The sequence below is a fragment of the Populus nigra genome, chromosome 8 (genome assembly GCF_951802175.1).
Source record: "Populus nigra chromosome 8, ddPopNigr1.1, whole genome shotgun sequence".
In the NCBI taxonomy this organism is placed as follows: domain Eukaryota; kingdom Viridiplantae; phylum Streptophyta; class Magnoliopsida; order Malpighiales; family Salicaceae; genus Populus; species Populus nigra.
This window is the reverse complement of record NC_084859.1, coordinates 17,609,922-17,632,169: the sequence shown is the minus strand read 5'-3', so window position 1 is coordinate 17,632,169 and position 22,248 is coordinate 17,609,922. Positions and strand designations below refer to the sequence as shown.

The window sequence follows — 22,248 nt, the reverse complement described above, 5'->3', positions numbered from 1 at the left end:
GCAAACACAACACGCTTATGATGTAAATGCTTTCCATGTACAGTGCATTGAGTTCTTCATTCAAAACGGATTTGTAACCTTCCCACACCACAAGCCAGCACATTATTTGTTAGGAGTCCATTTGGCATACAAACTGTTTTAAGTTGCTTTATATAAAATTTTAAGTTTCAGCTTTTAGATTCTAAACCTTGCCATCTTCATTAATCAAAGAAATTGCTTTGAGTGTTTTGACAAACATACTTCTAACTTAAACTGTTTCCATTACATGTTCTCTACAAAGAAGAAAATCTTGGGAGAAGATATTTTTCTGTTACCATTCATACCTGTCAAGATTACACCAAACCTTTAACCATTCATTAGCAGAACCGTAAGTCATGAAAGAAAATGAACAATTGAGGTATAAGTATTGACTTAGAAATACATACACATATAGTTTCGTCCTAAAATGTTCTTACAAGCCTATGAGTTGTCCCAAAAACAAGATGGCAATTTTACTTCTCTAAGACAAATTACACTGGATCAATAATAGATTCATCCATGACATAAACAAGGTACAACCAAGCTCAGATAAAAGTAGGAGTGGATTCAGAGATTTGTTATATAAAACTTTCCTCAAACAAGAGGCGCATCCCAAGATAAATTTAGTCTTTTAACAGAAGGGATAAACAGGTTAACTGGTCGACATGCATGGCGTGTGCCAAAGCATGATCAGGATGCACCACCATTCTGGGCTTAAAATGGAAAATCAGCCAATGAATCCAAATGGAGTTAACCATTAAAAGCAGTAGTGGAGTTAATCATTGATATTAATGAAGAATACAAAACTTTGACCTTGGTACAGAGGAGCAGTATGGCAAGTATAATGACACAATTGCATAACCTTCATAACAAAAAAAATTTAGCACTCACAGACAAGCATAAAGCCAAAAAACAAAAGATAGCAACGATTACACAATCATCTCAATCTCCAAACATAGAAAGATATAGTTTCAGCATTTAAAACGATTACACCACAATCAGACAGCAAAATGACTCGATAATAACTATATCAAGAAACAGATCACATAGATAGGAAAGCCAAACGGCATTGCTAAGAAATAACTATCTTAAAGAGCGTGCAACATGTAACTGTCCAACATGTGTGCTATAAACATGAAATGAGTGATAAACTTTCCATCTTCGTCTTCCAAATAAATTAACCTCAAACTGATCATGAAATACTGTAGAAAGTACTATCAAACAAGTCCAATGCAAGATTAAAGAAAAAGGAAGAGCACAAACAAGAAATCAATACCAAGAAACTACCACCTGATTCCAAGACTATACCATCATTGTTATTAGTCAAAAAAGATATAGTTCAAACCATCTCAGACATGCATTTTTGTCTATTATCACAGTTCATCCATGACCGAGGTTTTTATACTAAAAAAGAAGGTTACACCAATTATACTAAAAGATATAAACTCAGGGGGAAAAAAAGAATAGAAAAGTTCATAACTCACGGAAACCCCTTTCGAAGCTTCTGGATTGCAGAATACAGTTTCCTTCTTGAACCAACCGCATTTATTCCCATATCTTTCAAATCCTCCAATGTCAATAATGGCAACACTTGATCATCCACTTCATGTATCTCAAAAACCGGCGCGTATCGACTTAAACCTAACTCAATCAGCCAAGTCCTAACTCCTTCCCATTTTCGCTCCGAATTATTATCGTTATCATTATTCTCCATTTCTATTCCTTCATTTTCCCTACTCTCTGTAACCCTAACTCGACCAGAGCCCGTACCCGTTCTCCGATTCCCGTGCCAGAAATCTAAACCAACATTGTCAGCAGACTGGACTGGACTTTGGTCTTTTGTAGGACTATCAGAATCAAGATCGAATTCCCGAACAAACCCTTCCTCTCCATTTGAATTCTCCAAATTATTATCTCCTTCTTCGATTCTTGAATTCGATGAAATCCAATTCGATCTCACTCTCTTCGTTGTCGCTCTCTTCGCTTTCCTTCTATGTCCGAACTCGACAAGATTCAACTCTCCGTTTGGACTATTTTTAATGACCTCGTGTTCTTCAATCTCGTTGTCGTTCCCGTTAACGAGATGTGTTAAAGAGCGTGCTTTGATTGATTTTGAAGATTCTTTAGGGATGCGCCACGTGTTGTGTTGCGGATGCAGCAGCTTTGTTGAGCGTCGCATGTGCGATTCGTATGCTGTTTGATGGTGATGGTCGCCGATCTCGCCGAGACGGACGCTTGGTCGACGTTGCCGTTTGAGTGCTGGTGGCGGTGGCCCTCGGTTTTCTGATTGAGCTAGAGCTGTTGTTGTTGCGGTTGTGGTGGGCTCTGTGGCGGTGGGTGCTGTTGTGGTAGCAGTGGCGGTGGTGATTGGGCCTTCCGGTGGAAGTAACTCGGCGGCCATTTTTTGATGAGAGAGTGGAAGTGTCTGTTTAGACTGAACTGTGCGTAGGATAAGGGTTTGGATAGGGGAATCTGGTGCTTTCTGGAGTATCGTGTGTTTTTATTCTGGACCGTTCGATGAGGGATATGGTTTTAGATGCTTTTTAAGGAAATATCTGGGTCACGGCCAGGGACACAGGAAGTTGCTTTTCTAGGCCCAGCTTGACGTTCTTTCTATTTTGGGCTGATAAGGCTATGTTTGGTTACCCGAGTAAGAACTCATCTCAAAGAAAAGGTACTTAAAGTTTTCATGGTAGTGTTTTTCTTATTGATGGTTATGAATTTCATCACGATATCTCGAGATTTTTTTTCTTGCTATTATAAATTAATGAAGAACATGTGATGATTGCTAAGACCAGTAAATTAAGTTTTATAATTTCATCTTTTAAGAAAAAGTCATGTTAAGTTATGCTGTATTTATATCACATTCTTCATATATTCAAAGAATTAGTTGGTTTATTTTAGTTAAAAATAAATTATATTTTTTCTGACGTTAACTTACTGTAAATCAAATTATATTTCGATTATACATACGAGTAGAAAATATAATTGCTAGTATTTGTAAATTTTGTATTTAAATACAAAAGTCTGATTACCCTTTCCAATAACTCTTGCAATTGACAATAATGAAATTGTATGCTAACAAAGTTTTTACTATGTAAAATATTTAAAAATAAATTGGGTGAAAATCTATTAAAAAAAACGCATGCATGATAAAACTCTTTGTAAAGTTTTTTCTAACAAAAAAAAAAGATAAATAATAAATTGCCAGATGTAATATTATGATATTATGAAAAAAAAATGAAACACAAGCTTGCTTGAAAGAAAACTCGATAAATTTAACAAGCGAATCTAGCAAAAGCATTATAGAATTATTGGTAATTTACTTTTCAATGAATGAGCGTTTTTGTAATTTTATCTCGTCATTATTTTATGCAAACCTAGTGAAGTGGAGGGAACCACATTTACTTTAATTATATATTATATGTACGATCCTCAAAACAATTAGCCCGTCTAGCTCAGTTGGTAGAGCGCAAGGCTCTTAACCTTGTGGTCGTGGGTTCGAGCCCCACGGTGGGCGAATTGGTTTTTTGACTTTTTTCCGCATTCTTCCCGTTTCATAGAACCATAATCTGGAAATTTTATTTTCGATACAAATAACAATGCTTTTCTTTCTTTTTTTAAATGAAAATATGAAATTTTATCAGATATGAGCTGGTTATGATTATCGGAGATTTAGTTCGAGGGTCGTGTAATTTTATCGATATTTTCTTATAAATACGAAAACTATAATCTCTAAACAAAATTATATTCCTAATTTGTGGATCGACTTAGTGGAGGATGATCGAAAATTATATTTGAAAACAACATGTCATCCATCCAGACCTAGACATGTACCTTTTTTTACTTTAACTTATTTATTTTTTTAAATAAAAATTAATTAAAATAGACTCATTCAATTTATGTGGAGGAAGATCGACTTAGTGGGTATTCAATTTTAATTTAGATTAATTAAAATAAATAATTTATCTGTGATGGTTTTCCATAAAACATCATTTAATTTTTACCTGGTTTACAAATTATATTAAAACATTTTTTTCTCATATCAGTTATCAATTTTTTTTATCATCTCTGCATGATTTTTTTTATTGATTTTATTTAATTGTTTTCTTATTCATGTTTATTTTTATTATTATTTTTTATCCCCGTCACTTTTAATTTTTAAAACATCAAATCGTTTTCTAATCAATTTGATTATAACTAAAAAAACCAACATCAAAATATATATATATATATATATATATATATATATATATAAACCTTTTTAATATCAGTTCAAATTCTTAATTAAAACTAAAAAACCAAGACCTTGCAAAAAAAAAACTATATTACCTACAATAACCAGCCTATTGATTTTTGTTGAGGATGACAAATTTACTTACATTATTCCGATCAACAATGTTTTTTTTTTTTTATCTAGGGCCACAGTGAAAAACTGGGAGCTCTTTAAGTGTTTTTTTATATATAGTAATAGACCTCTGTTAATCCATATGCAATTGACGCTCAATTTCATACATTTATAGGAGATACCATATTTGTTAAGTATAGTGAATCCACTGAGTTGACCCAGTAATTTATTAACTTGGAATTTAACTTGAATTAAGTTTCATTTCAAATTGAATTACAGATTAACTGGATTAAAACTAGGTGAACTCTAATAAAAAAAATTAATTCTTAAAATATCATTTTATTTTATTTAAAAAAAACCAAAAAAGTTTTTCCTTGTTATTTGACCAAGTAAATTGTAACCCGGACCTGAAAATGGACAGTAACTCCCACCCACGGACAAGGAATGGAGCCCATATATTTGTCAAAGATCACCTTAAAGGGCCCGGATAGGGCCTTAACCTATTTCTAACATCCCGAGTCAGCCTAGTGTTTGGGAGTGCTTTTTAAAAGCGCTTTCAAAAAATTTGAATTTTTTTTTGTTTTGAAGTAATATTTTTTTGATGTTTTTAAATTATTTTAATATGCTGATCTCAAAAATAATTTTTAAAAAATAAAAAAATATTATTGACATACTTTTTAAAGATCACCTTAAAGGCCCCGGATAGGGCCTTAACCTATGCCCTACATCCCGAGTCAGCCTAGCGTTTGGGAGTGTTTTTCAAAACCACTTTTAAAAAAATTTAAATTTTTTTATTGTGAAGTAATATGTTTTTTATGTTTTTAAATTATTTTAATGTGTTGATTTTAAAAATAATTTTTACAAAATAAAAAATATAATTAATATATTTTTTTAAATAAAAAATATTTTAAAAAATAATCATAACCACACTAAACATGCATAGAACAAATAACACATGCATTAAATACAAGCAAACTTCAAGGACATGGAACGTGCTAAAAACTGAGTCAGAGATTACTTTCTATGGTAGACAGACCCCACACTGGAGACGACTCAGCTTGAACATTGACTCATTGCCCCCATAAGCCCTTCTTTGTCCTCAAGTAATACAAAAGTACATGTGATAAATAAACTGATTACTTTGCCCTATCTGAATGCAATGCACATGAGCTCATAAACAATCTCGAGGTTCTAACATTTGTTCCCTCAAGAATATTATTTCAAGACTTCCTCAAGAAATATTGTTCACTCAAGAACTCGCCCTGCCTCAATCTTGTTAGAAGCTTCATAATCAATGGGGTTTCACAACCTCTTCATAAACTATACTATATATAATTTAGCACAATTATTAATCAATACAGAAACAACTGCTGTTAAACTTGAACAACTTTACTGCATCCAAAGTAATGAAATGAATGAAAAATAAAATCTTTACCAACTTCTCACGCATTCCAGGCTATAAAATTCTAAATGTTGCACGAGGATTAGGAATCCAGTAAATTACCCGGGTCAAAAGTTAAGATCATTAAAAGTTAGATGGTTTGTTTTCCCTAGCAAGACGACTTCTTGAACTACTCTGCGTGTTTTGCTTGATCCATGTATTCCTGGACTGCTTGTTATGCATCAGTGATATTAATTCTATAAGTTACAAGCCTGCGCATATGATGTTGCAATCCGACAATGACACTGTACAAAAACAATTTGTTTGACAATCCAACATAGTTTACGAAGCAAGTGGGTGTGTTCTGAATCTCAGAAGATCACGTGATTTACAACCAATGAACTAAAATGAAATATAATTATTGTAACCCATTGAACACAATCTAAATAATTAGGAACTTGAAAAAAACAGGCATTTCTGCAGGTGGTGTCGTGCATCTGATTTTCCACTAGAAAAGATGCAGATTCTCTAATCCATGCCGGCAAACAATCTGCCATGCCCTTTAACGTTATAAATATTGGAAGGAGAAAAGTAAAAATGGGAACATGGGAAATGTTCTGAAGAACAAATCTCATTCATATTAACTTAATTAGGCTTAGACTTATACTACTCCGAACATATATTTATACTAGTTTAGGATAATTCAAGAGATTTGAAAGATAAATATATCTTTAATAGTTACATATATATCTAAAAGATATTTAGAAAAATTAAAAAGACACTTTGAATATAAACTTTAAAATTAATTCCAACACTTTTGGAGTTCTAGATTCCTCAAAAGTGGGATTATCAGAATTGGGAACATAATTTTATGATGTTTTGCCTTGCATTTGAGTACTGCTTTGATAATGCTCATTAGTAGTTCTTGAGGTGTGGCTGTAACAATGAAGCGGGTGCATCTGTTTTCTCAACGAGAGAAGGGAGCAGGGAGGATCCAGATTCTAGAATAGACGGCAATTGAAGTTCCGAGATAAATAGCTCCTGGAATTGGCATGTTGATAAGGGAGGAATCAGTTATACTACAGGAGAAGCTCTGAAATCTAAATAACATGATAAATATTTAATTACCTGCCATTCTCGTGTCTCCCTATTGAAGTTCAGGTCAAATTCATCAATGAACGCTCCATTAAGCAAATCAAGTTGTGCTTCAAAAGACTGAACAGAGAAATGATGAGAATATTGCTAATTGCGGTAATTGATAGCATACCAATATGAAGGGGCGATTTTAGGCGATGTCTTCATTAATTCTTACCTGCACTCGATCTTTTAGAAACTGAACGTAGCTGATTATCTCATCCAGTACGAGAGCCTTGCCAGTTATCTGTTAATTATATGACAGCCAATTGAAATATTTAACAGAATAATCTCAATTTCGAAATAATTTTTTTCTCAAAATCGGCATTAGCAGACGACTTAGAAATTATATTTACCTTATCACATCCAGGAACTAGAGATTGCAGCAGCTTCATCCTTGAACTGATTTTCTCTCTTCTCACCTTCAAAACCGTGTTTCATAAAGAATAAATAAGACAATCTGGCCGCTAATTAATTAAAAGCCAGCAGGTTCAATTGATCAGTCCTTTAATCAATTACCCTTTCAGCAAGGCTATGACTGTCTGTTGCTTCACCCCTTCTTGCCCTGACGTGAACGTAGCCTGTTGGAGGCTCAACAGGAACTTTCTTCTGTTTTTTTGCTGGCCTTACCCTCTTTGCATTTCTTGAGACAGAACTGTTTGGGTTTAGTTTCTGCCTTTTGCTTTCTCTTTTTACCTGATCACAGCCAACGAAATACAATAATGTCGTCATCAACATCAATCATATAAATTTCATGTAAACGACTGTCATGTCTCAATGAAGTACTAGAGTATGGAGTCTAATACCCCTAATTCATTAACTACCATTGTGTTAAGGATATTGATCAAGTAATTCTTACATCTTGTTCGTATGTATAATATATGTGCAGTATATGCACCATTGTAGTGTATTCGTGCTGTAGCATTTCTCCCATAGGATTCTGTATAATTTTTAAATAGGCGTGGATTGACAGGCGAACATTTTCTTAATTAGGAAATTTAATATCGCGGCTCATATGTACCTTCATGGCTGGCGACGAGTGCTTTCTCAATTGCCACAATGTTGGGGTCATCGCCTGACTAACTTGATTTCCTTCGCAGTACTGAAGATCAACCACCATGGACGAAGTTGAATTATGCCTTGCAATCGTTGAAGAGTGGTCTGCAGTGCTTATGAAAGGGACTTTCGCAATGCTGTTGTCATCAGCATGGATAGTTTCAAGGATTCTTTCAGCATGCAAAGGGCTCTCCTGGAGACATTCATATGGAAGATTTGGAGAAAACAAGGTTCCGCTTGCGATATTGGTGTTTGAATCGAGCTGAAACTCGTCAACAACAGAAGCAGGATGCTGTTGCTGGTAAGAAAAAACTGCCATTTTGGGGTCTTCAAACTAAATTCTAAGTTAGCAGCAAAGCAGATGAGAGCTGGCACCTGGAAGAGGAAGGGACCGGTCGGTCTCGAAAAATTAAGAACCAATATATAGACGCCAAATACTCGAGAAGGTGGAGTGTGGTGGAGTAATTTACTCACAGGATACAAGGTTATAACAGTAAATAACTTTTTTTTTAAATAGTTCGTGTTTTATATATAATTATTTCTTATATTCTAAAAACTAACTAATTGATTAATTTTAATAAACTATAGAGCATTGAGCAGCTATAATTAACTCATTAACTAATCGAGATCTTTAAAAATAGATATAATTAGGAGATAAAAATTATATATAAATATATTTTTATTATTTTTATGTATTATGAGTTTTATCTTTTTATTTTTTTATATTTGTCTCTTTTTTTAATGTAAATTCAACTGCAATTTTTTTTTGTAAACTACCCAGCTACAACATATAATTAATATTTCATTAATGTAGATTTTAGCTCTTTAAAAATCTTAAATATTTAACTTTTATCTAGAGAGAGTTCATAAACTCATTTAAAATGCTAAAATCACCTTTCACTTTAATTCTCAAGTATCCATATTTAGGCGTCTACTACAAAGACGACAACTTCTCCTATGGAAGGAAAGTATTCATAAAATGACAACACTGAGAACTCAAATTCAAGAAAAAACAATTGGAATCTGAATGCCTCAGCCTCCCTCCCTCCCTGCCTGTTAACTCTATAATACTAGCACATTTGGATTGCCGTACCTTCCGGAAAGCCTTTTCGTGTTGACCTGAATTTTTTCAGCATTTGCAATCCTAGATACTAGTGCAAAACCAGGGGTTGTGCTTTGGTTTGAAACCAGGAAATTATCGCCACCGTCCAGATTTGAAGTTGCTGGAGTACTACCAGCCTGTTAAACACCGACCACTAGAGAGATCCGACCATCAAACGATCAACAGTATGAGCATCTCTTAATTTATGCGAGAAGAGGAGATGGCCCTTTTGCTTGCTATCCTCTAAACGACACCGATTTCGACCATAACTTTTTAGGACAGAAGATGCAGGGATGCTATATCACTGCTGAATACTGGATAATCATGTTCATCTGTAGTGTATGATCTTAAATCATTTCTCGTTTAATTATTTGGATAAATTATAATGACTAACTTTATACCTTTATAGGACATCCGATAGAATGCCATATTGTAATTGATGCATCAAATATATTCTGGAGGCTATATATGGGGCGCTATTGGGAAGCAATATCTGTGGATTTCATGACAGCAGGACCTCACAACCGCTGTGAAACCTTCCTTCTATCCATATCTCTTTCTTTCTTGAACAGCTAAACCACGTTTCCCTTGCTTGTATTTCATTATTCCAATCTGTCAGTATATATTAAGAACTTGGAGTGTGAAAATAAAAATAAAAAGCAAAAAGAAGAGGAAACAAACTGTGCGAACAGTACTTTCTGCATTAAGAACAAATAGATAGAGAAACTGAGAAAGAGAAACTCGGAGACACACAACCTGCTGATGCAGCCCTTCTTTTAGCTCCATTAATCACTTCCCCCTCTGCTATATCAGGCTGCATGAAGGCATGAGAAGCACTTAAAAAATAAAATTGAGGAACATGCCATGCTATCGCTTGAGAAAGAAAATATCAATGTATAAAAAGGAATGCTTACCGTTGTTTCTGGGCGTAAACCAATACTTCGAAGCTCGATCAACCAAAAAAAACAAAACATAATATTAGTTGTGCCAGTAAAACTAGTGCAACCAAAAAAACAAATATTTGTTGCGCCAGATCTATTAGCATAACAAAGAAAATGTGTTATTTACTCAATTTTTTCTCCTTTTTGCTAGTTCTTTAAATAATTTTTCTGATTGTGCTATTTTGAAAAAAAAAAACCTCTTACCTTTTGCATTCAGTTTTTATCTAAAATAATTTTAGTTTATGAAGCAGATATGAACTTGTCAATCTGGTATCATGATATCCAATGGAGGCGACCCTGATTGATTCCCCCCCCTGTTTTTAACAACGACCATGATTGAAACCAGTCATGTCTCAAGAACATGTTTGGTTCTAAAAATTTGGTTCATAAGATTTTAGGAACCACATAATCTCATGAAAATATATCATTAATGTCTTATAATTTACTGGAAAGATGTCTGTTTTAAAATCTGTTTAAAATAGAGCTTTTTTAAATAAATAAAAAACAAAATTATATCATTTTAAAGAGTTGTGTATATTAATTTAAAAGAAAACTAATATTAAAATTGGTCTCTGTATACAGAAACAACTCTGACAAGGCGTTGAGGGTTAAGAAAACTTATGCTCTTTTAAAAAACTCTTTCCTTCTGCAAACTTTCCTGTCAAATTTTCTATGTTACGATTTAGATTAGAAAAGCAGCTGCCAAATAGCAATAGAATAGCTCCACCCTTTCTTACATAGAGTAAATGTATAAATTTTGGTTTTTTTTATTTTCGGTTGTGTCACCAAGAATGAAAAATTAAATATGTACGAGAAATAATATTATAATTACACTATTAACACCAGAAAACAAACAATAATTTTTTTAAAAGATTATTGTTCATTCTCACTCTTATGTTTTGATTTCAACAAGACATAGCTGACATATAAATCAACTGTATGTTGATTTATATTCGTTTGGTTGAAACCAAATCATAAAAGTAAGAAGGAACAGCAGTAAATATACTGGGTAAGTAAATCTTCCATATAAATTGGATTTTTAAGAAATATAATTCAAATAATAATTACGTTTCTAGTGTTATTTATAATCAGTGAAAGTTCAGTCTGGTGATGATACCTTTTCTTGTGAAAAGAAGTCGCCAGTATGATGAGCTCTTAAGAAATGCAATTCCACAACTAACACTGTAGATGAAATTTAATATAATATTAGCTATTTAAAAATATATTAAAATAATATTTTTAAAATTTACCATCAACTCCACTAAGAATTTACCATATGATATTGGAGCTAAAACAACCAAGTAAAATTAAAAGATTAGTGAAAATTTTCTTCTAAAGATTACTGCTAGAACTTTTACGCTGCTCTACTGTTTCGGTGCCCATCCTCTCAAAAAGCTAAGTTTAAGAGTCGAATTCATGAAACATCACGAACTTTCTTGGAAACAGATTGAATCAAAGCAAAGAAATTTAATCAAACAAAATAAGCTAGCACATTCATGAAATTACCGACGAAATTCAGCGCAAGTCATTAATCACGTTTCTCATAGGCATTGGCTTTGTGTTTGCATGATATAACAGTGAACGTAAAGACATTTAAAATGTGTTTGTTATTGTGATAGCTGTTCTGGCTATGATTTAAAAAAAATTATTTTATAAAAAATATTTTTAGTTGAGGTTGGTTTGAAAAAATAGATGTTTGGTTAAAACTATAGTTGAAATTGAAGTTGAAGAAAAAGTAGTTTAATGTGTTTGGTTAAAAATGCTTTTGAAATTGAAGTTATAAGATAATTTTAAAAAATATATATAGATTTAAATATTATTATTACATCACAAAATAAATAATACTTTATATAAAATATTTTTTATTGTTCCATTAAAATATCTACAATTCCATCATGTATGAAATACATCCGATAAGAACTACAGTTTTTGTGGTTTTTTAAGCGCGCAATAACATCAGGTAAAATATAATCAAGAATAAAATTGGGATTGCGATCAAATTCTGCAAATGCTACATCATCCAGCGATCTCTGTCTAATTTATGTAGTGTCATTGAATAATGTTAAACACTAGTTTTTCAAATAAAAAAACAATTAAAAAATTAAAAATAATTTTTATTTTACTGGATCGGACCTGGTTCAATACATTTTAAGCTTTGAACCGGAACAGTATAGCCGGCTACAATCAACAGTGTAACATGCATACACTGTTTATGTGAGCAGTGTATGCATGTTGCACTGTTCATGCTAATTAATTAGCATGAATAGTGCGTAAATATGTGTTGACCATTGTTTACTGTTGAAACAAAAGCAGCTTTGACTGCTTTATGATTACTGAGTTTGGGACGCAATAAAAGTGGGATTCATGAACAGTAGATGTCATTTTTCTCCGTAACCAAACATATATTTACTGCGTTTTATTTAATTTATTTAACAGAGAATGTTTCAAAGCAAAGAAATCATATGGTTTAAAGAAACTTTGTGCTACATTGAAGCATTACATTACAGTTTTGAAAGATTAACATCGATATCTGTTGCCTATAAAATCTACTCTGGACTCCAGGAACTCATCCTTAAAAGAGTTGGGTTAGCAGACAAGGCATTGCCTGCTTCTTCTTCTTCTTCTTTTTTTTTAAAAAAAAAACATTAATATAATGGACATGTTATTTTCTTGGACATCCAAAGTCAGTGAATGGCACATGGTTCATGGAGAAGTGTATGTTTTGAATACAGATAAACATAAAGCGAAAAATGAGCCATGGATAGAGAAGGCAATGCTAAAATGAGGAGAGGAAAAAAAAGACCAAAATGAGGAATGTGATGCCTGATCTGAGTAGAAGAGGCAAGTTGCGAAAAATAGAGTGCTAGCATGGTAGTATTTCCTTGTACTCAACCGTGTTATAGAGCAATTGGCCCCCACTCGTGCGCTGCTCATTAAAAACGGGAAGAATTCATGCTTTCAAGAACGAACGTAAGCATGGCCGCCAGTAGCTGTTTGGTTCTGGGCAGAATAACGTCTTTCGCGTTGAACACCAAAAGATAGTATCTGGGCAAAAGATTTATGGTAGAAAGCGTTCCAACGTGTATAACATGTTTTTGCCTACGATCGAAGAGCTGCTGGCGTCTTACTGGCTCCAACGTGGATATATTGCTTTGAAAAATTGGAGCATGCAACGGAATTATCAAACCTTTGCAATAATGCCATGCTGAAGACTAGGCTTTTTGACAGGAAGGATACAGCTATATACTGACGTATTTAATTTGTTCTTATTAATTAATTAACTGTTGTATCGTGATTGTGATTAAATTTTACTAGTGGATTCTACGAATTGAATTCTATAAGATGTTGGTTTGCTATAGTTAGCCAAGGTCCAAATTAGACCTCAAAAGTATTGTCCATGCATTTTTGTTTAATATAAAATTCTGAATTAGAATTTTTATACGATATATAGCCATACTGGACAAAATTACCAAACCTATACAATAACGCATGCTCAAGAGTAGGCTTTTGACAAGAAGCATGCCCTGCGATGTGGGATGGAACCGGGTGCGGTTATATCTAATTAAGTAATTAAATTCTTAGGAACATTATCATATCAATTCTTAATTAGATAATTATATTTATTTTCACTATTCTCATTGTGCTATCCATGTCATCATATCTTATACCCATAAGCAATGTTTAACTTTAATTTTATTCTATGTAAGATCCGATATAATCTAATAATTTTGTAGATTTAAAAATAATTTATATAATCCACAATATTATAGTTTTACTGATAATAACATATTAAATTGACTGGTTAGTTAATATGTCAAACATTTAAAAAAATTTATGTTTAATAATATACTCAGATAAATTAGATGAGAGTAGAGGTGTTTAGTAGTGTAGTTGTGGTTGCTTTTCAAAGTGTTTTTCACTCAGAAAAATATGTCAATAATATTTTGTTTATTTTTTAAAAATTATTTTTAAAATATTCATATTAAAATAATTTAAAAATATCAAAAACATATAACTTCAAAAAAAAATTTAAATTTATTTAAAATTTTTTTTGAAAAGCACTCGAAAAAGCCTAGCACGCTAGGTTGAGGGTTGAATTTTTTATGTTTGGTCAATTACAGCTAACGTAGTGGATTGCTCAGGACATGGCGTCCAGTCGAGTGGTTGTCCAATTGATGTGCCACCGTTTTGAATTTGGCTGTATTTTGATTCCGCTGATTATGACTGAATTGTCGTTGATATTTTGAATCCTTTTGAGAAATGAAACTTTCCCGTAAAAAATCTGGGAAATTAGCGCATATATTTCCCCCCCCCCCCAGAAAAATAGTATATATTGGTGCAACTCGAATTTATTTTTTTTTGTTTTTTAAAATCAAACAATGTTAAAAATGGATCAAATAACTTGACCCGGTCTGGATCATATTTGAAATTAACCAACCAAACAGAGATTTAAAAATATTGAAGGTAATAAAAGAAAATCGTTCAAGCTTTACTAAAGGATAGAGAGGAGAGGAACATCGACGACGCGCTGTTGTCTAATCCTCTAAACTTGAGCTCCATGATATTGTCTGTACAAAAAAGGAGCTCCCTTGGAGATTCTGACTGGGAGAAGAAAGATAAAGATGGCAAGTTTATAATCAATACAACAGTATAGGTGCATCTATACTTGTAGCTGTCCCGCCGTTTCTTTACAGGTTACTGGGAGGTTTTGTTACTATGTCTCTTAATTTTATTTCTAGAAAAAAAGTAATTAAAATCTAAAATTAATTAGAAAAATATTTAAAAAAAAAACAATCTCTTGGATTTAATTTAAGAATCTTCTGAACTTTGACTAATTAAAACAAGCCAATTAGATTGCCAATTAAAAACTTCTTGTTATCATATATATATATATATATATATATATATATAAAACTGAACTACAATTCGAATTAAGGAACCAAGCACCATAAAGCATAAAGAACTTGTAGCTGAATTTAATAAAATCGAAAATAATTTAATATCAAAATTAAAAAAACTGAACTACAATTCGAATTAAGCTCAAAATCGAAATCGAATAATGAGAAAGAGAGTAAACGCGATTTCTTTTCTTACATCTGACAAGCTAGTTCTTTTTTTTTAATCCAATTTTAATTTATGAAAATCAATTGATTTTAAGGGTTTTATATGTATATTTTTTGGCAAAACATATGCTTGCACAAGTCTTCTTCCGTTATTTTTTTAGGTGAATCAGCTTCTCGGAATTGTGGTGATGATTTTTTTTTAAGTATTTTTTATTTTTTATATTTTGAAATAATATTTTTTATATTTAAAATTTAATTTTTAACATAATCATATCAAAAAATAAAAAAATAAATAAAAAATAAAAATAAAAAAATTAAATTTTTTCAAAAATAATTTTTAAATACAAAGATAAACTGCTTCGAAGCAAGAGGAAGCCCCACACTGCTTATGGCCTGAACCAACGAGGGACCAAGAAGCAGAAAATCAAAAGATCGAGGATGTAGGTTTCGATTGTTCAGGGTGTTTATACCGATTAGCCTTAAATTTAACAAAGAGAACTTTATCAAGTACATGTACTATTTTGTTTTTGGTCATCATCCCTTCTCAAAATCCTAACTATCACATTCAATCTTCCTTGATTCAGGCTATCATTATCGAACAACTCTTGAAAATTCTGTGAAATGACAGTTGTAGTTGCATGGAGGACCCATTTATGCTTTCACCATCCTCTCTTATTCCATGTTTGAAATCTTTCTTTCACTCAAATAGTTATAATTGTAATGAAAGATTCGATCTTGTTTTTTTTTTCCTTTTATTTTCACTTCTTGAAATGTTTGCAGATTCGGCATTGCAGCAACTCTGTTGTAGCAGTTGCATCAACCACTGAACATAAAGGAGAGGGTCATCTTCCAGTAATTAATTCTGCCTCCAAAAAAGAAAAAGGTCTGTTTTGTGCTTCTTTTTGTTGTTTTAAATATTGGGTTATGTTTAATTTTTCGTATTTGAAGTAGTAAATGGTGAAAGAAAGGCACCTGAATGGAAGAAGCTGGACGCTGAAGAACTTGGAATCAGTAATTCAATGATATCAAGACCTACAAGAGTTGTGATTAATGGGCTCAAGAAGAAAGGTTGGATCATCTATATGTGCTATTATTCTTGTTTTTGTGGTTTTTATTTGATATGCATTACTTGTATTGTTAGGTATGAAAATGATCCTTGCTTGGTGTAGGATATGACGTCTACCTTGTTGGAGGTTGTGTAAGGGATCTTATCTTAAAGAGAATCCCAAAAGACTTTGATGTTATAACTTCAGCTGAACTTAAGCAGGTTTTCTCTACCTAAATTCTTTGTTGTTTTTTTTCCTTTTCCCAGTGTATTGACAATTGGTTTCGTTGGAAATTGGAAAGGCATCACATAATTAAACAATTACACTGTACCTTTTGTCGGGCGACATGAAGCTTGATGGCTAGAATGAATTTTTTGAAATGTAATTGAGAACTATACAAGCTCATTGTCGAAGGAGCTGGATGATGCTTGCAAAGATAAAAATTATGCCTTTTTAGATCTTACTGTGGAAGTAAAACGGCGTTCTATTTCCCTGCCCTGGTCAGTGGTCACACGCATTACCCTCTAGAACTTTAAATTCCCTCCAATCTCCTTTAATCTCTAACAAATATGTTATGGATACCTGTATGCATTGATCTCACTGATGAAATTCATCAATGTGAAATCGATCAGTATTCATAAATCTTATACGAAATCTATCTCAGATTACTTTCTTCTGGCTTGATCAATATTCTTGCCAATTCTGGGCCTTCATGCTTACTTTCATTTTATTTTTTTGTGGAGATGCTAGTTATGCACATTAAACATTCTTGCCATCGCGGGTAAGAAAAGCCTTTCATCGATGTGAAATTGTTGGGAAACGGTTTCCTATATGCCACGTGCATGTGGATGATGCCATTGTGGAGGTTTGTCCATAACCTTCTATTCCATATTCAAATACTTGGCCAATAAAGTGCCCCCGCCCCAGTCAGTTTATTTCCTACGTTAAAAAAAAGTGATCATGATCAGGTCTTATTCTGTGATATTTCCAGTCTACTTGTACATTTTTAATTTCCTTTAGTCTACCTGCATGTTTAGGTTTAATGGAATCCATTTATTTAATAGGTTTCAAGTTTTAGCACTTCTCAATTGAAGTCTGATGGGAAATTCAATGGTAATGTCAGAAAACCTCGAGGTTGCAGTGAGCATGATTTTATTCGATGGAGGAACTGCTTGCAGCGGGACTTTACAATCAACGGGTACATCTTTGATACTTGCATTTTTTCAAGTTGGGATTAACAGATATCTGGCATTGGTTGTCTTTCTTTTAGCAAATTATGTTAGATAAGTTGTCTGAGAACTTTGCATAATTACTTGAAGGCAATTTTGTAACTTTGATTTTGTGATTACCGTATGCTTTTGGCAGGTTGATGCTTGATCCATATGCGAACATAGTGTATGACTATATGGGAGGAATTGCAGACATTAAGAAAACCAAAGTATGCACGCATCTGATAGAATTTCTGGTTCACAGGTTGATCGAGGCATGTTGAAATTGCCAATGACATTCATCTTTTAATGGTTATCTGTAGGTCCGTACAGTAATACCTGCAAATCTTTCTTTCGTGGAGGATAGTGGTGAGTTTCTACCTCCTTATTAAGTGGTTAGTTTTTCTAGTTTACTGTTTGATATACTGTGCTTTTGCCAAACATGATGCTCAATAGTACCATTTTAAAGTGCTTGTACTCATTTTTTAGATAAATCATCTAATCCTGTCACTAATTAATCCCCAGGTCGCATTTTACGTGCAATCAGAATTGCTGCCCGTTTACATTTTGGTTTTACTAGAGATCTTGCTCTTTCTCTAAAAGAGCTTTCTCATTCTGTGCTTAGGCTGGACAAGGTATTAATTTCCTGTTCCGAGTCTTTTAATGTCATTGGTAATTTCATTTCAGTTTTTTTTCTTCCATGTGCTTGTAGGGTAGGATACTCTTGGAACTGAATTATATGTTCGCATATGGATCTGCAGAAGCTTCTTTGAGATTAATGTGGAGATTTGGACTTCTAGAGATCCTTCTACCCATCCAAGTATCATGTTTCCCTTCTTGATATACAATGTAAAATTGGTGTCCATGAAATATTTAACTAGCTTCATGATGCAGGCGTCTTATTTTGTTTCCCAAGGCTTTCGAAGACGGGATGAGAGATCTAATATGCTTCTGGTATGTGAAGATGCATCTTGTTATAATTGTGTTCTACTTACACCTGTCCTTGTTTTACTGCCACTGTTTGCTGTCAAATATGTTGCATCATAGATGTTGTAGGTTGATTTTTTGCACATGCTGCATTCCATCTGTCTTCTTCTAGCAAACACCACCATCATCTTATTCTTATCTACTGCACTCTCATTGTCTTCAATAATACTGTTTTGTCCTTGTAAGACATCCTCCCTCTGTAGCATCTATACTAACGTAACTGCCTCTTCTTTGTGCTTTTTCAGTCTTTGTTTTCCAATCTTGATAGACTAGTAGCACCTGATCGGCCATGCCACTCTAGCTTATGGTGAGATGTAGCTGGTATTGCTGCAATCATATGGTCAAGTTTTTTTTACAAGTTTTAATCTTTTATACGAAGATTCTGTTTTCTGGTTTGCATAATTAGTCACATTTAAAAAGGAGTCTGTTGTTTGATAATCAATATAGTGTCGTGCAATCTGCATCCTGAGCTGTGATAAGGATTGTACCGAGTTGAAGTAAAGAAGGTGGACTGTTTCATGATTATGGATTTATACTTCCAATCCTTCAGGATAACTGTTGCAGTGTGTATTCTAGTGATTGATATGTTATGCATGCATATCTGGAATAGTTACAAGATAATTACTAGATTACATTGCACAGGTTAGGCATTTTCGCTTTCCATAATGCTCTGGTTGATCAGCCTCAAGATCCATTGGTAGTTACTGCATTTAGCCTTGCTGTCCACAGTGGTGGATCTTTACTGGAATCCGTGGAAATTGCAAGGAGGATATCCCAGCCATATCAATCCAGTTTCCCCGAATTATTGGAAGCACAGAATCCAGATTCAAATAATGCATTGGTGCATAAAACCATCAATTTTGCTGCATTGGTCAAAACTGCGTTATGCAATATGACTGATGGATGTTATGTCTCTAAAGCAATGGCTAAATACCCCAAAGCACCGTCCTCAGATTTGGTGAGGATTTATTTCTACAATTCATCTCTCTTGTCTTATTACATCAGCTCTGCTTTTGTTTGGCAACATAAATGAATCAGTTATCTGTGTCATACTAATGTGAATGAGACCTAAACATCTGTACATAATCAATGTACCTTTGTGCATCTATAATAAACGAGAACAATCAAAACCATCAATATATTATCCATTTAACTTCCATTTTGTTTATTTGATTTGATTTGATTTGGACTAGTCTTCAATGCACCAACTATATGTAGATGAAGCCTAAGCATAAATGAGATGACCTGTTCCTCGTCCTTGCAAGAAGTTTAATCAGATATGTAACATGCACTATATTGATTCATCATTCTGAACCGATGGACTGTTTTTAAGGGTATTATTATTATTATTAGCCACTTGATGGTTTTAATTTAATGTATGCTGGTGCTGCGTCTTAATTTTCAGGTTTTTATACCCATGGCCTTGTTCCTAAGAGTGAGCAAGATTTTTGAATGCGTTAGAAGGGGCATGGAGACAAGATTTGTGCGCCGACAGGGGAGGAAGATTGACTGTGAGTCTTTGGCAAAGGGTAGCTTGGAGGAGGTTAGACATGCATTTGCAAGGATAGTTTTCGACACTGTTTACCCTCCAAACCAAAGCAATGAGAACAATGTTGCTAATCAAAGACCTTGACCGTACATTATTACCATTTGATTAATGACTTGTTTTCCATCCAATCTATCAGAGTTTTTTTATGACCTCTGCATCATATACCATCTGGGGAGACGAGCTAAGTTTTATGTGATATTGAAGTTAAAACAAGCACCTCGAGAAATGATAATTAGATCAAAAGTTTTTTAAATGCTATGATTGCTTGGTTTTTCCCCAGTGGTTTTTTAGTACACCATTCCTGATTCTGTCAGCTTTATAACCCTCTGTTTGAAGCAAGCTCTCGACAGTGGTTTTTGTTCAAATCCAAGCTTCCAGTCACCGGAAACCAATCCAAAGGTAGTGCAATAGTCACCATAGGGTATGCGAAGGGCAGAGTTGCTTCTGTGAAGATGGTGTTTTGGAAAAATGTCCTTAGACCTTCTAAGGGTTCGGTTGATCCTGGTAACACTTTCCCTCTTATATTTAAAAAATTATATTTACATATCGTGAAATAATTTTCCTTTTTTTAACTAAAAGGGTATGTGAAGGGCAGAGTTGCTAAAAGACTAAAATATTCCTAATCTGGTTCTTTTTTTTTTTTTTTGACCTTTTCTTTTTTTTCTCTCTCTCTCTTTTCTTTCTTTTCCGATGTCTAGATGAAGACTGAATTTTATTCTGTTTCACTGGTTCTAGTTTAAAAATTAGAATGAATCAGAAAAAATTTTATTTTGTTTAAAATTTTGATTGAGTTTTATGATTTATATCATGGGTTTGAGAAGTTAATATTACTGATTCAAATTTTTTTTTGTTAATTTCATTATTAAATATTTTTATTATTTGATTAATTATAAATTATGATTTATCATTTATTTTAATTTGTTTTTTATAAAATTATTATAATCTTATAACTTGGGTCTGTCTTAAATTATTTTGAGTCCAGCTATATTTTTACTAGATATATAAGTTGTTTTTTGACTCATCAAGTTGATTGGGTCAGCTTTTATATTTTGATTTGTTTTTGAAATTTAAAATATATAATTTTAAGTAAATTTATTTTTAAATTTGAGTTGAATTTGCATTGTGGAGTTAATATTTTAAAATTTTTATATATATAATGACGAGAGATAGGAAGTGTTACGTTGTAGTGCTTTACGTTCCAAGAGGGTGACTGAGCCTTTAAATTTGTGACATGTTGGTGTATTCATGGGGTTGATGAGTCATTGGCGTATTATCGGTGTTAAAAAAGTTCCAGTTATTGCATGCCACGTATGCATAGACCAAGTTTCAACCTCCTCTACAACTTGTCGTGACTCGTGAAGGAAAGGAATAGGTAGAAAACTTCTTGTTGAGTAGTGAGGTGGGCCTCTTGTGCTGGTCTGTTGCTCTTGAACATTTCAAGAAAATTTTGTTTCTCAACTTTTTATATTTTATATTGTTTTGTAAAAGTAATTTTTTAAAAAATATATATTTAAATATTTTTTTTAGATTTTCATTTTATTTTTAATATTAATATATCAACATTATGAAAAAAATACTAAAAATTTAATTTAATATTTTTTTTAAGTGAAACATGTTTTTAAAATACACCTAAAAACAAAAGATATCATTTTTCTAGACACTGGCTTTATAAAGAACAAAGCAAGATTGTGGACTTCCCATTGGAGTAACATCTCATTAACATATACAAAAAAGGCCTTGTTATCTCACCGTAACAATAAACATTGAAATGTTAAGGTCTTTTTTACTCTTGTCTTCGAAAGTTTTAAGGATTTTTTAATTTAAAACTTAGTTTTTTTTAATTTTATTTTTTAATATTATATTTACTGGATGTTAAAATTTATAATTTTTTTAAATTTTTTTTCTATAGAGTTATCCTGATATCATGACCTAGATTATGAGTTTTGCAGGTTAATTGTATTGACTCGTATAATTTTTTTTCTCGACATCATCCTTCAACATTAGATTGATTGAGAATTAGGTTTCATGATTGTTTTTAGATTTTTTTTTATATGGTTAACATGATCCCGTGCACCGGGTCATGAGTTTTGCAAGTTAGTCAGATTGAGTCGAGTTTTTTTATCATTTTTTTAATTAAATAGTTTTTTTTTCAATTTCATCCTTCAACATTGAGTTGATTTGAAAATGAACTTTATAATTATTTTTTATTTGCTTTATATTAATTTATCTCAATTTTTTGATATATGCTTGACAAGTTAATTTGGGGTGACTCGGATTGTTTTTTTGTTTTTTTTTAATTTAATCTTTCAATATTATATTGACCGAGTTTTGGGTTTCATGTTTTTTTTATTTACTTTCTACTAGGATATCACAGTTTTATGAATTAGGTCGTGGGTTAAACTGATAACTTGAGTT

At 32.7% G+C, this 22,248-nt stretch overlaps 3 protein-coding genes and 1 non-coding gene across 7 annotated transcripts; 2 read left to right on the top strand and 2 right to left on the bottom strand.

Moving 5' to 3' along the window:
* Positions 1-1,309: 1,309 nt before the first annotated feature.
* Positions 1,310-2,501, bottom strand: LOC133701893 (uncharacterized). The gene has a single exon (XM_062126064.1). The coding sequence runs from the start codon at positions 2,417-2,419 to the stop codon at positions 1,499-1,501; it is 921 nt and encodes a 306-aa protein (XP_061982048.1). The 5' UTR covers positions 2,420-2,501; the 3' UTR covers positions 1,310-1,498.
* Positions 2,502-3,465: 964 nt separating this feature from the next.
* On the top strand, positions 3,466-3,538 carry TRNAK-CUU (transfer RNA lysine (anticodon CUU)). The gene has a single exon. It is a non-coding gene; the product is annotated as a tRNA-Lys (tRNA).
* Positions 3,539-6,662: 3,124 nt separating this feature from the next.
* On the bottom strand, positions 6,663-8,256 carry LOC133701986 (transcription factor bHLH137-like). The gene is made up of 6 exons (XM_062126173.1): positions 7,903-8,256; positions 7,401-7,577; positions 7,238-7,303; positions 7,060-7,128; positions 6,876-6,962; positions 6,663-6,788 (listed from the first exon to the last, which is right to left on the bottom strand). The coding sequence occupies exons 1-6, from the start codon at positions 8,254-8,256 to the stop codon at positions 6,663-6,665; spliced, it is 879 nt and encodes a 292-aa protein (XP_061982157.1).
* A 7,151-nt stretch (positions 8,257-15,407) lies between these two features.
* Positions 15,408-19,979, top strand: LOC133700434 (uncharacterized). Of its 4 annotated transcripts, XM_062123959.1 has the most exons (15): positions 15,408-15,483; positions 15,628-15,724; positions 15,824-15,926; positions 15,992-16,111; positions 16,213-16,312; positions 16,873-16,954; positions 17,154-17,287; positions 17,455-17,527; positions 17,621-17,666; positions 17,823-17,932; positions 18,010-18,117; positions 18,192-18,251; positions 18,530-18,591; positions 18,927-19,242; positions 19,690-19,979. In XM_062123959.1, the coding sequence occupies exons 2-15, from the start codon at positions 15,665-15,667 to the stop codon at positions 19,915-19,917; spliced, it is 1,602 nt and encodes a 533-aa protein (XP_061979943.1). In that variant the 5' UTR covers positions 15,408-15,483; positions 15,628-15,664; the 3' UTR covers positions 19,918-19,979. The 4 variants fall into 4 exon arrangements, with proteins under 4 accessions (XP_061979943.1, XP_061979946.1, XP_061979945.1 ...); XM_062123962.1 differs by lacking the exon at positions 15,408-15,483 and having other exon boundaries at positions 15,500-15,724; positions 19,014-19,242; XM_062123960.1 differs by lacking the exon at positions 15,408-15,483 and having other exon boundaries at positions 15,502-15,724; positions 15,995-16,111.
* The last annotated feature ends 2,269 nt before the right edge of the window (positions 19,980-22,248 follow it).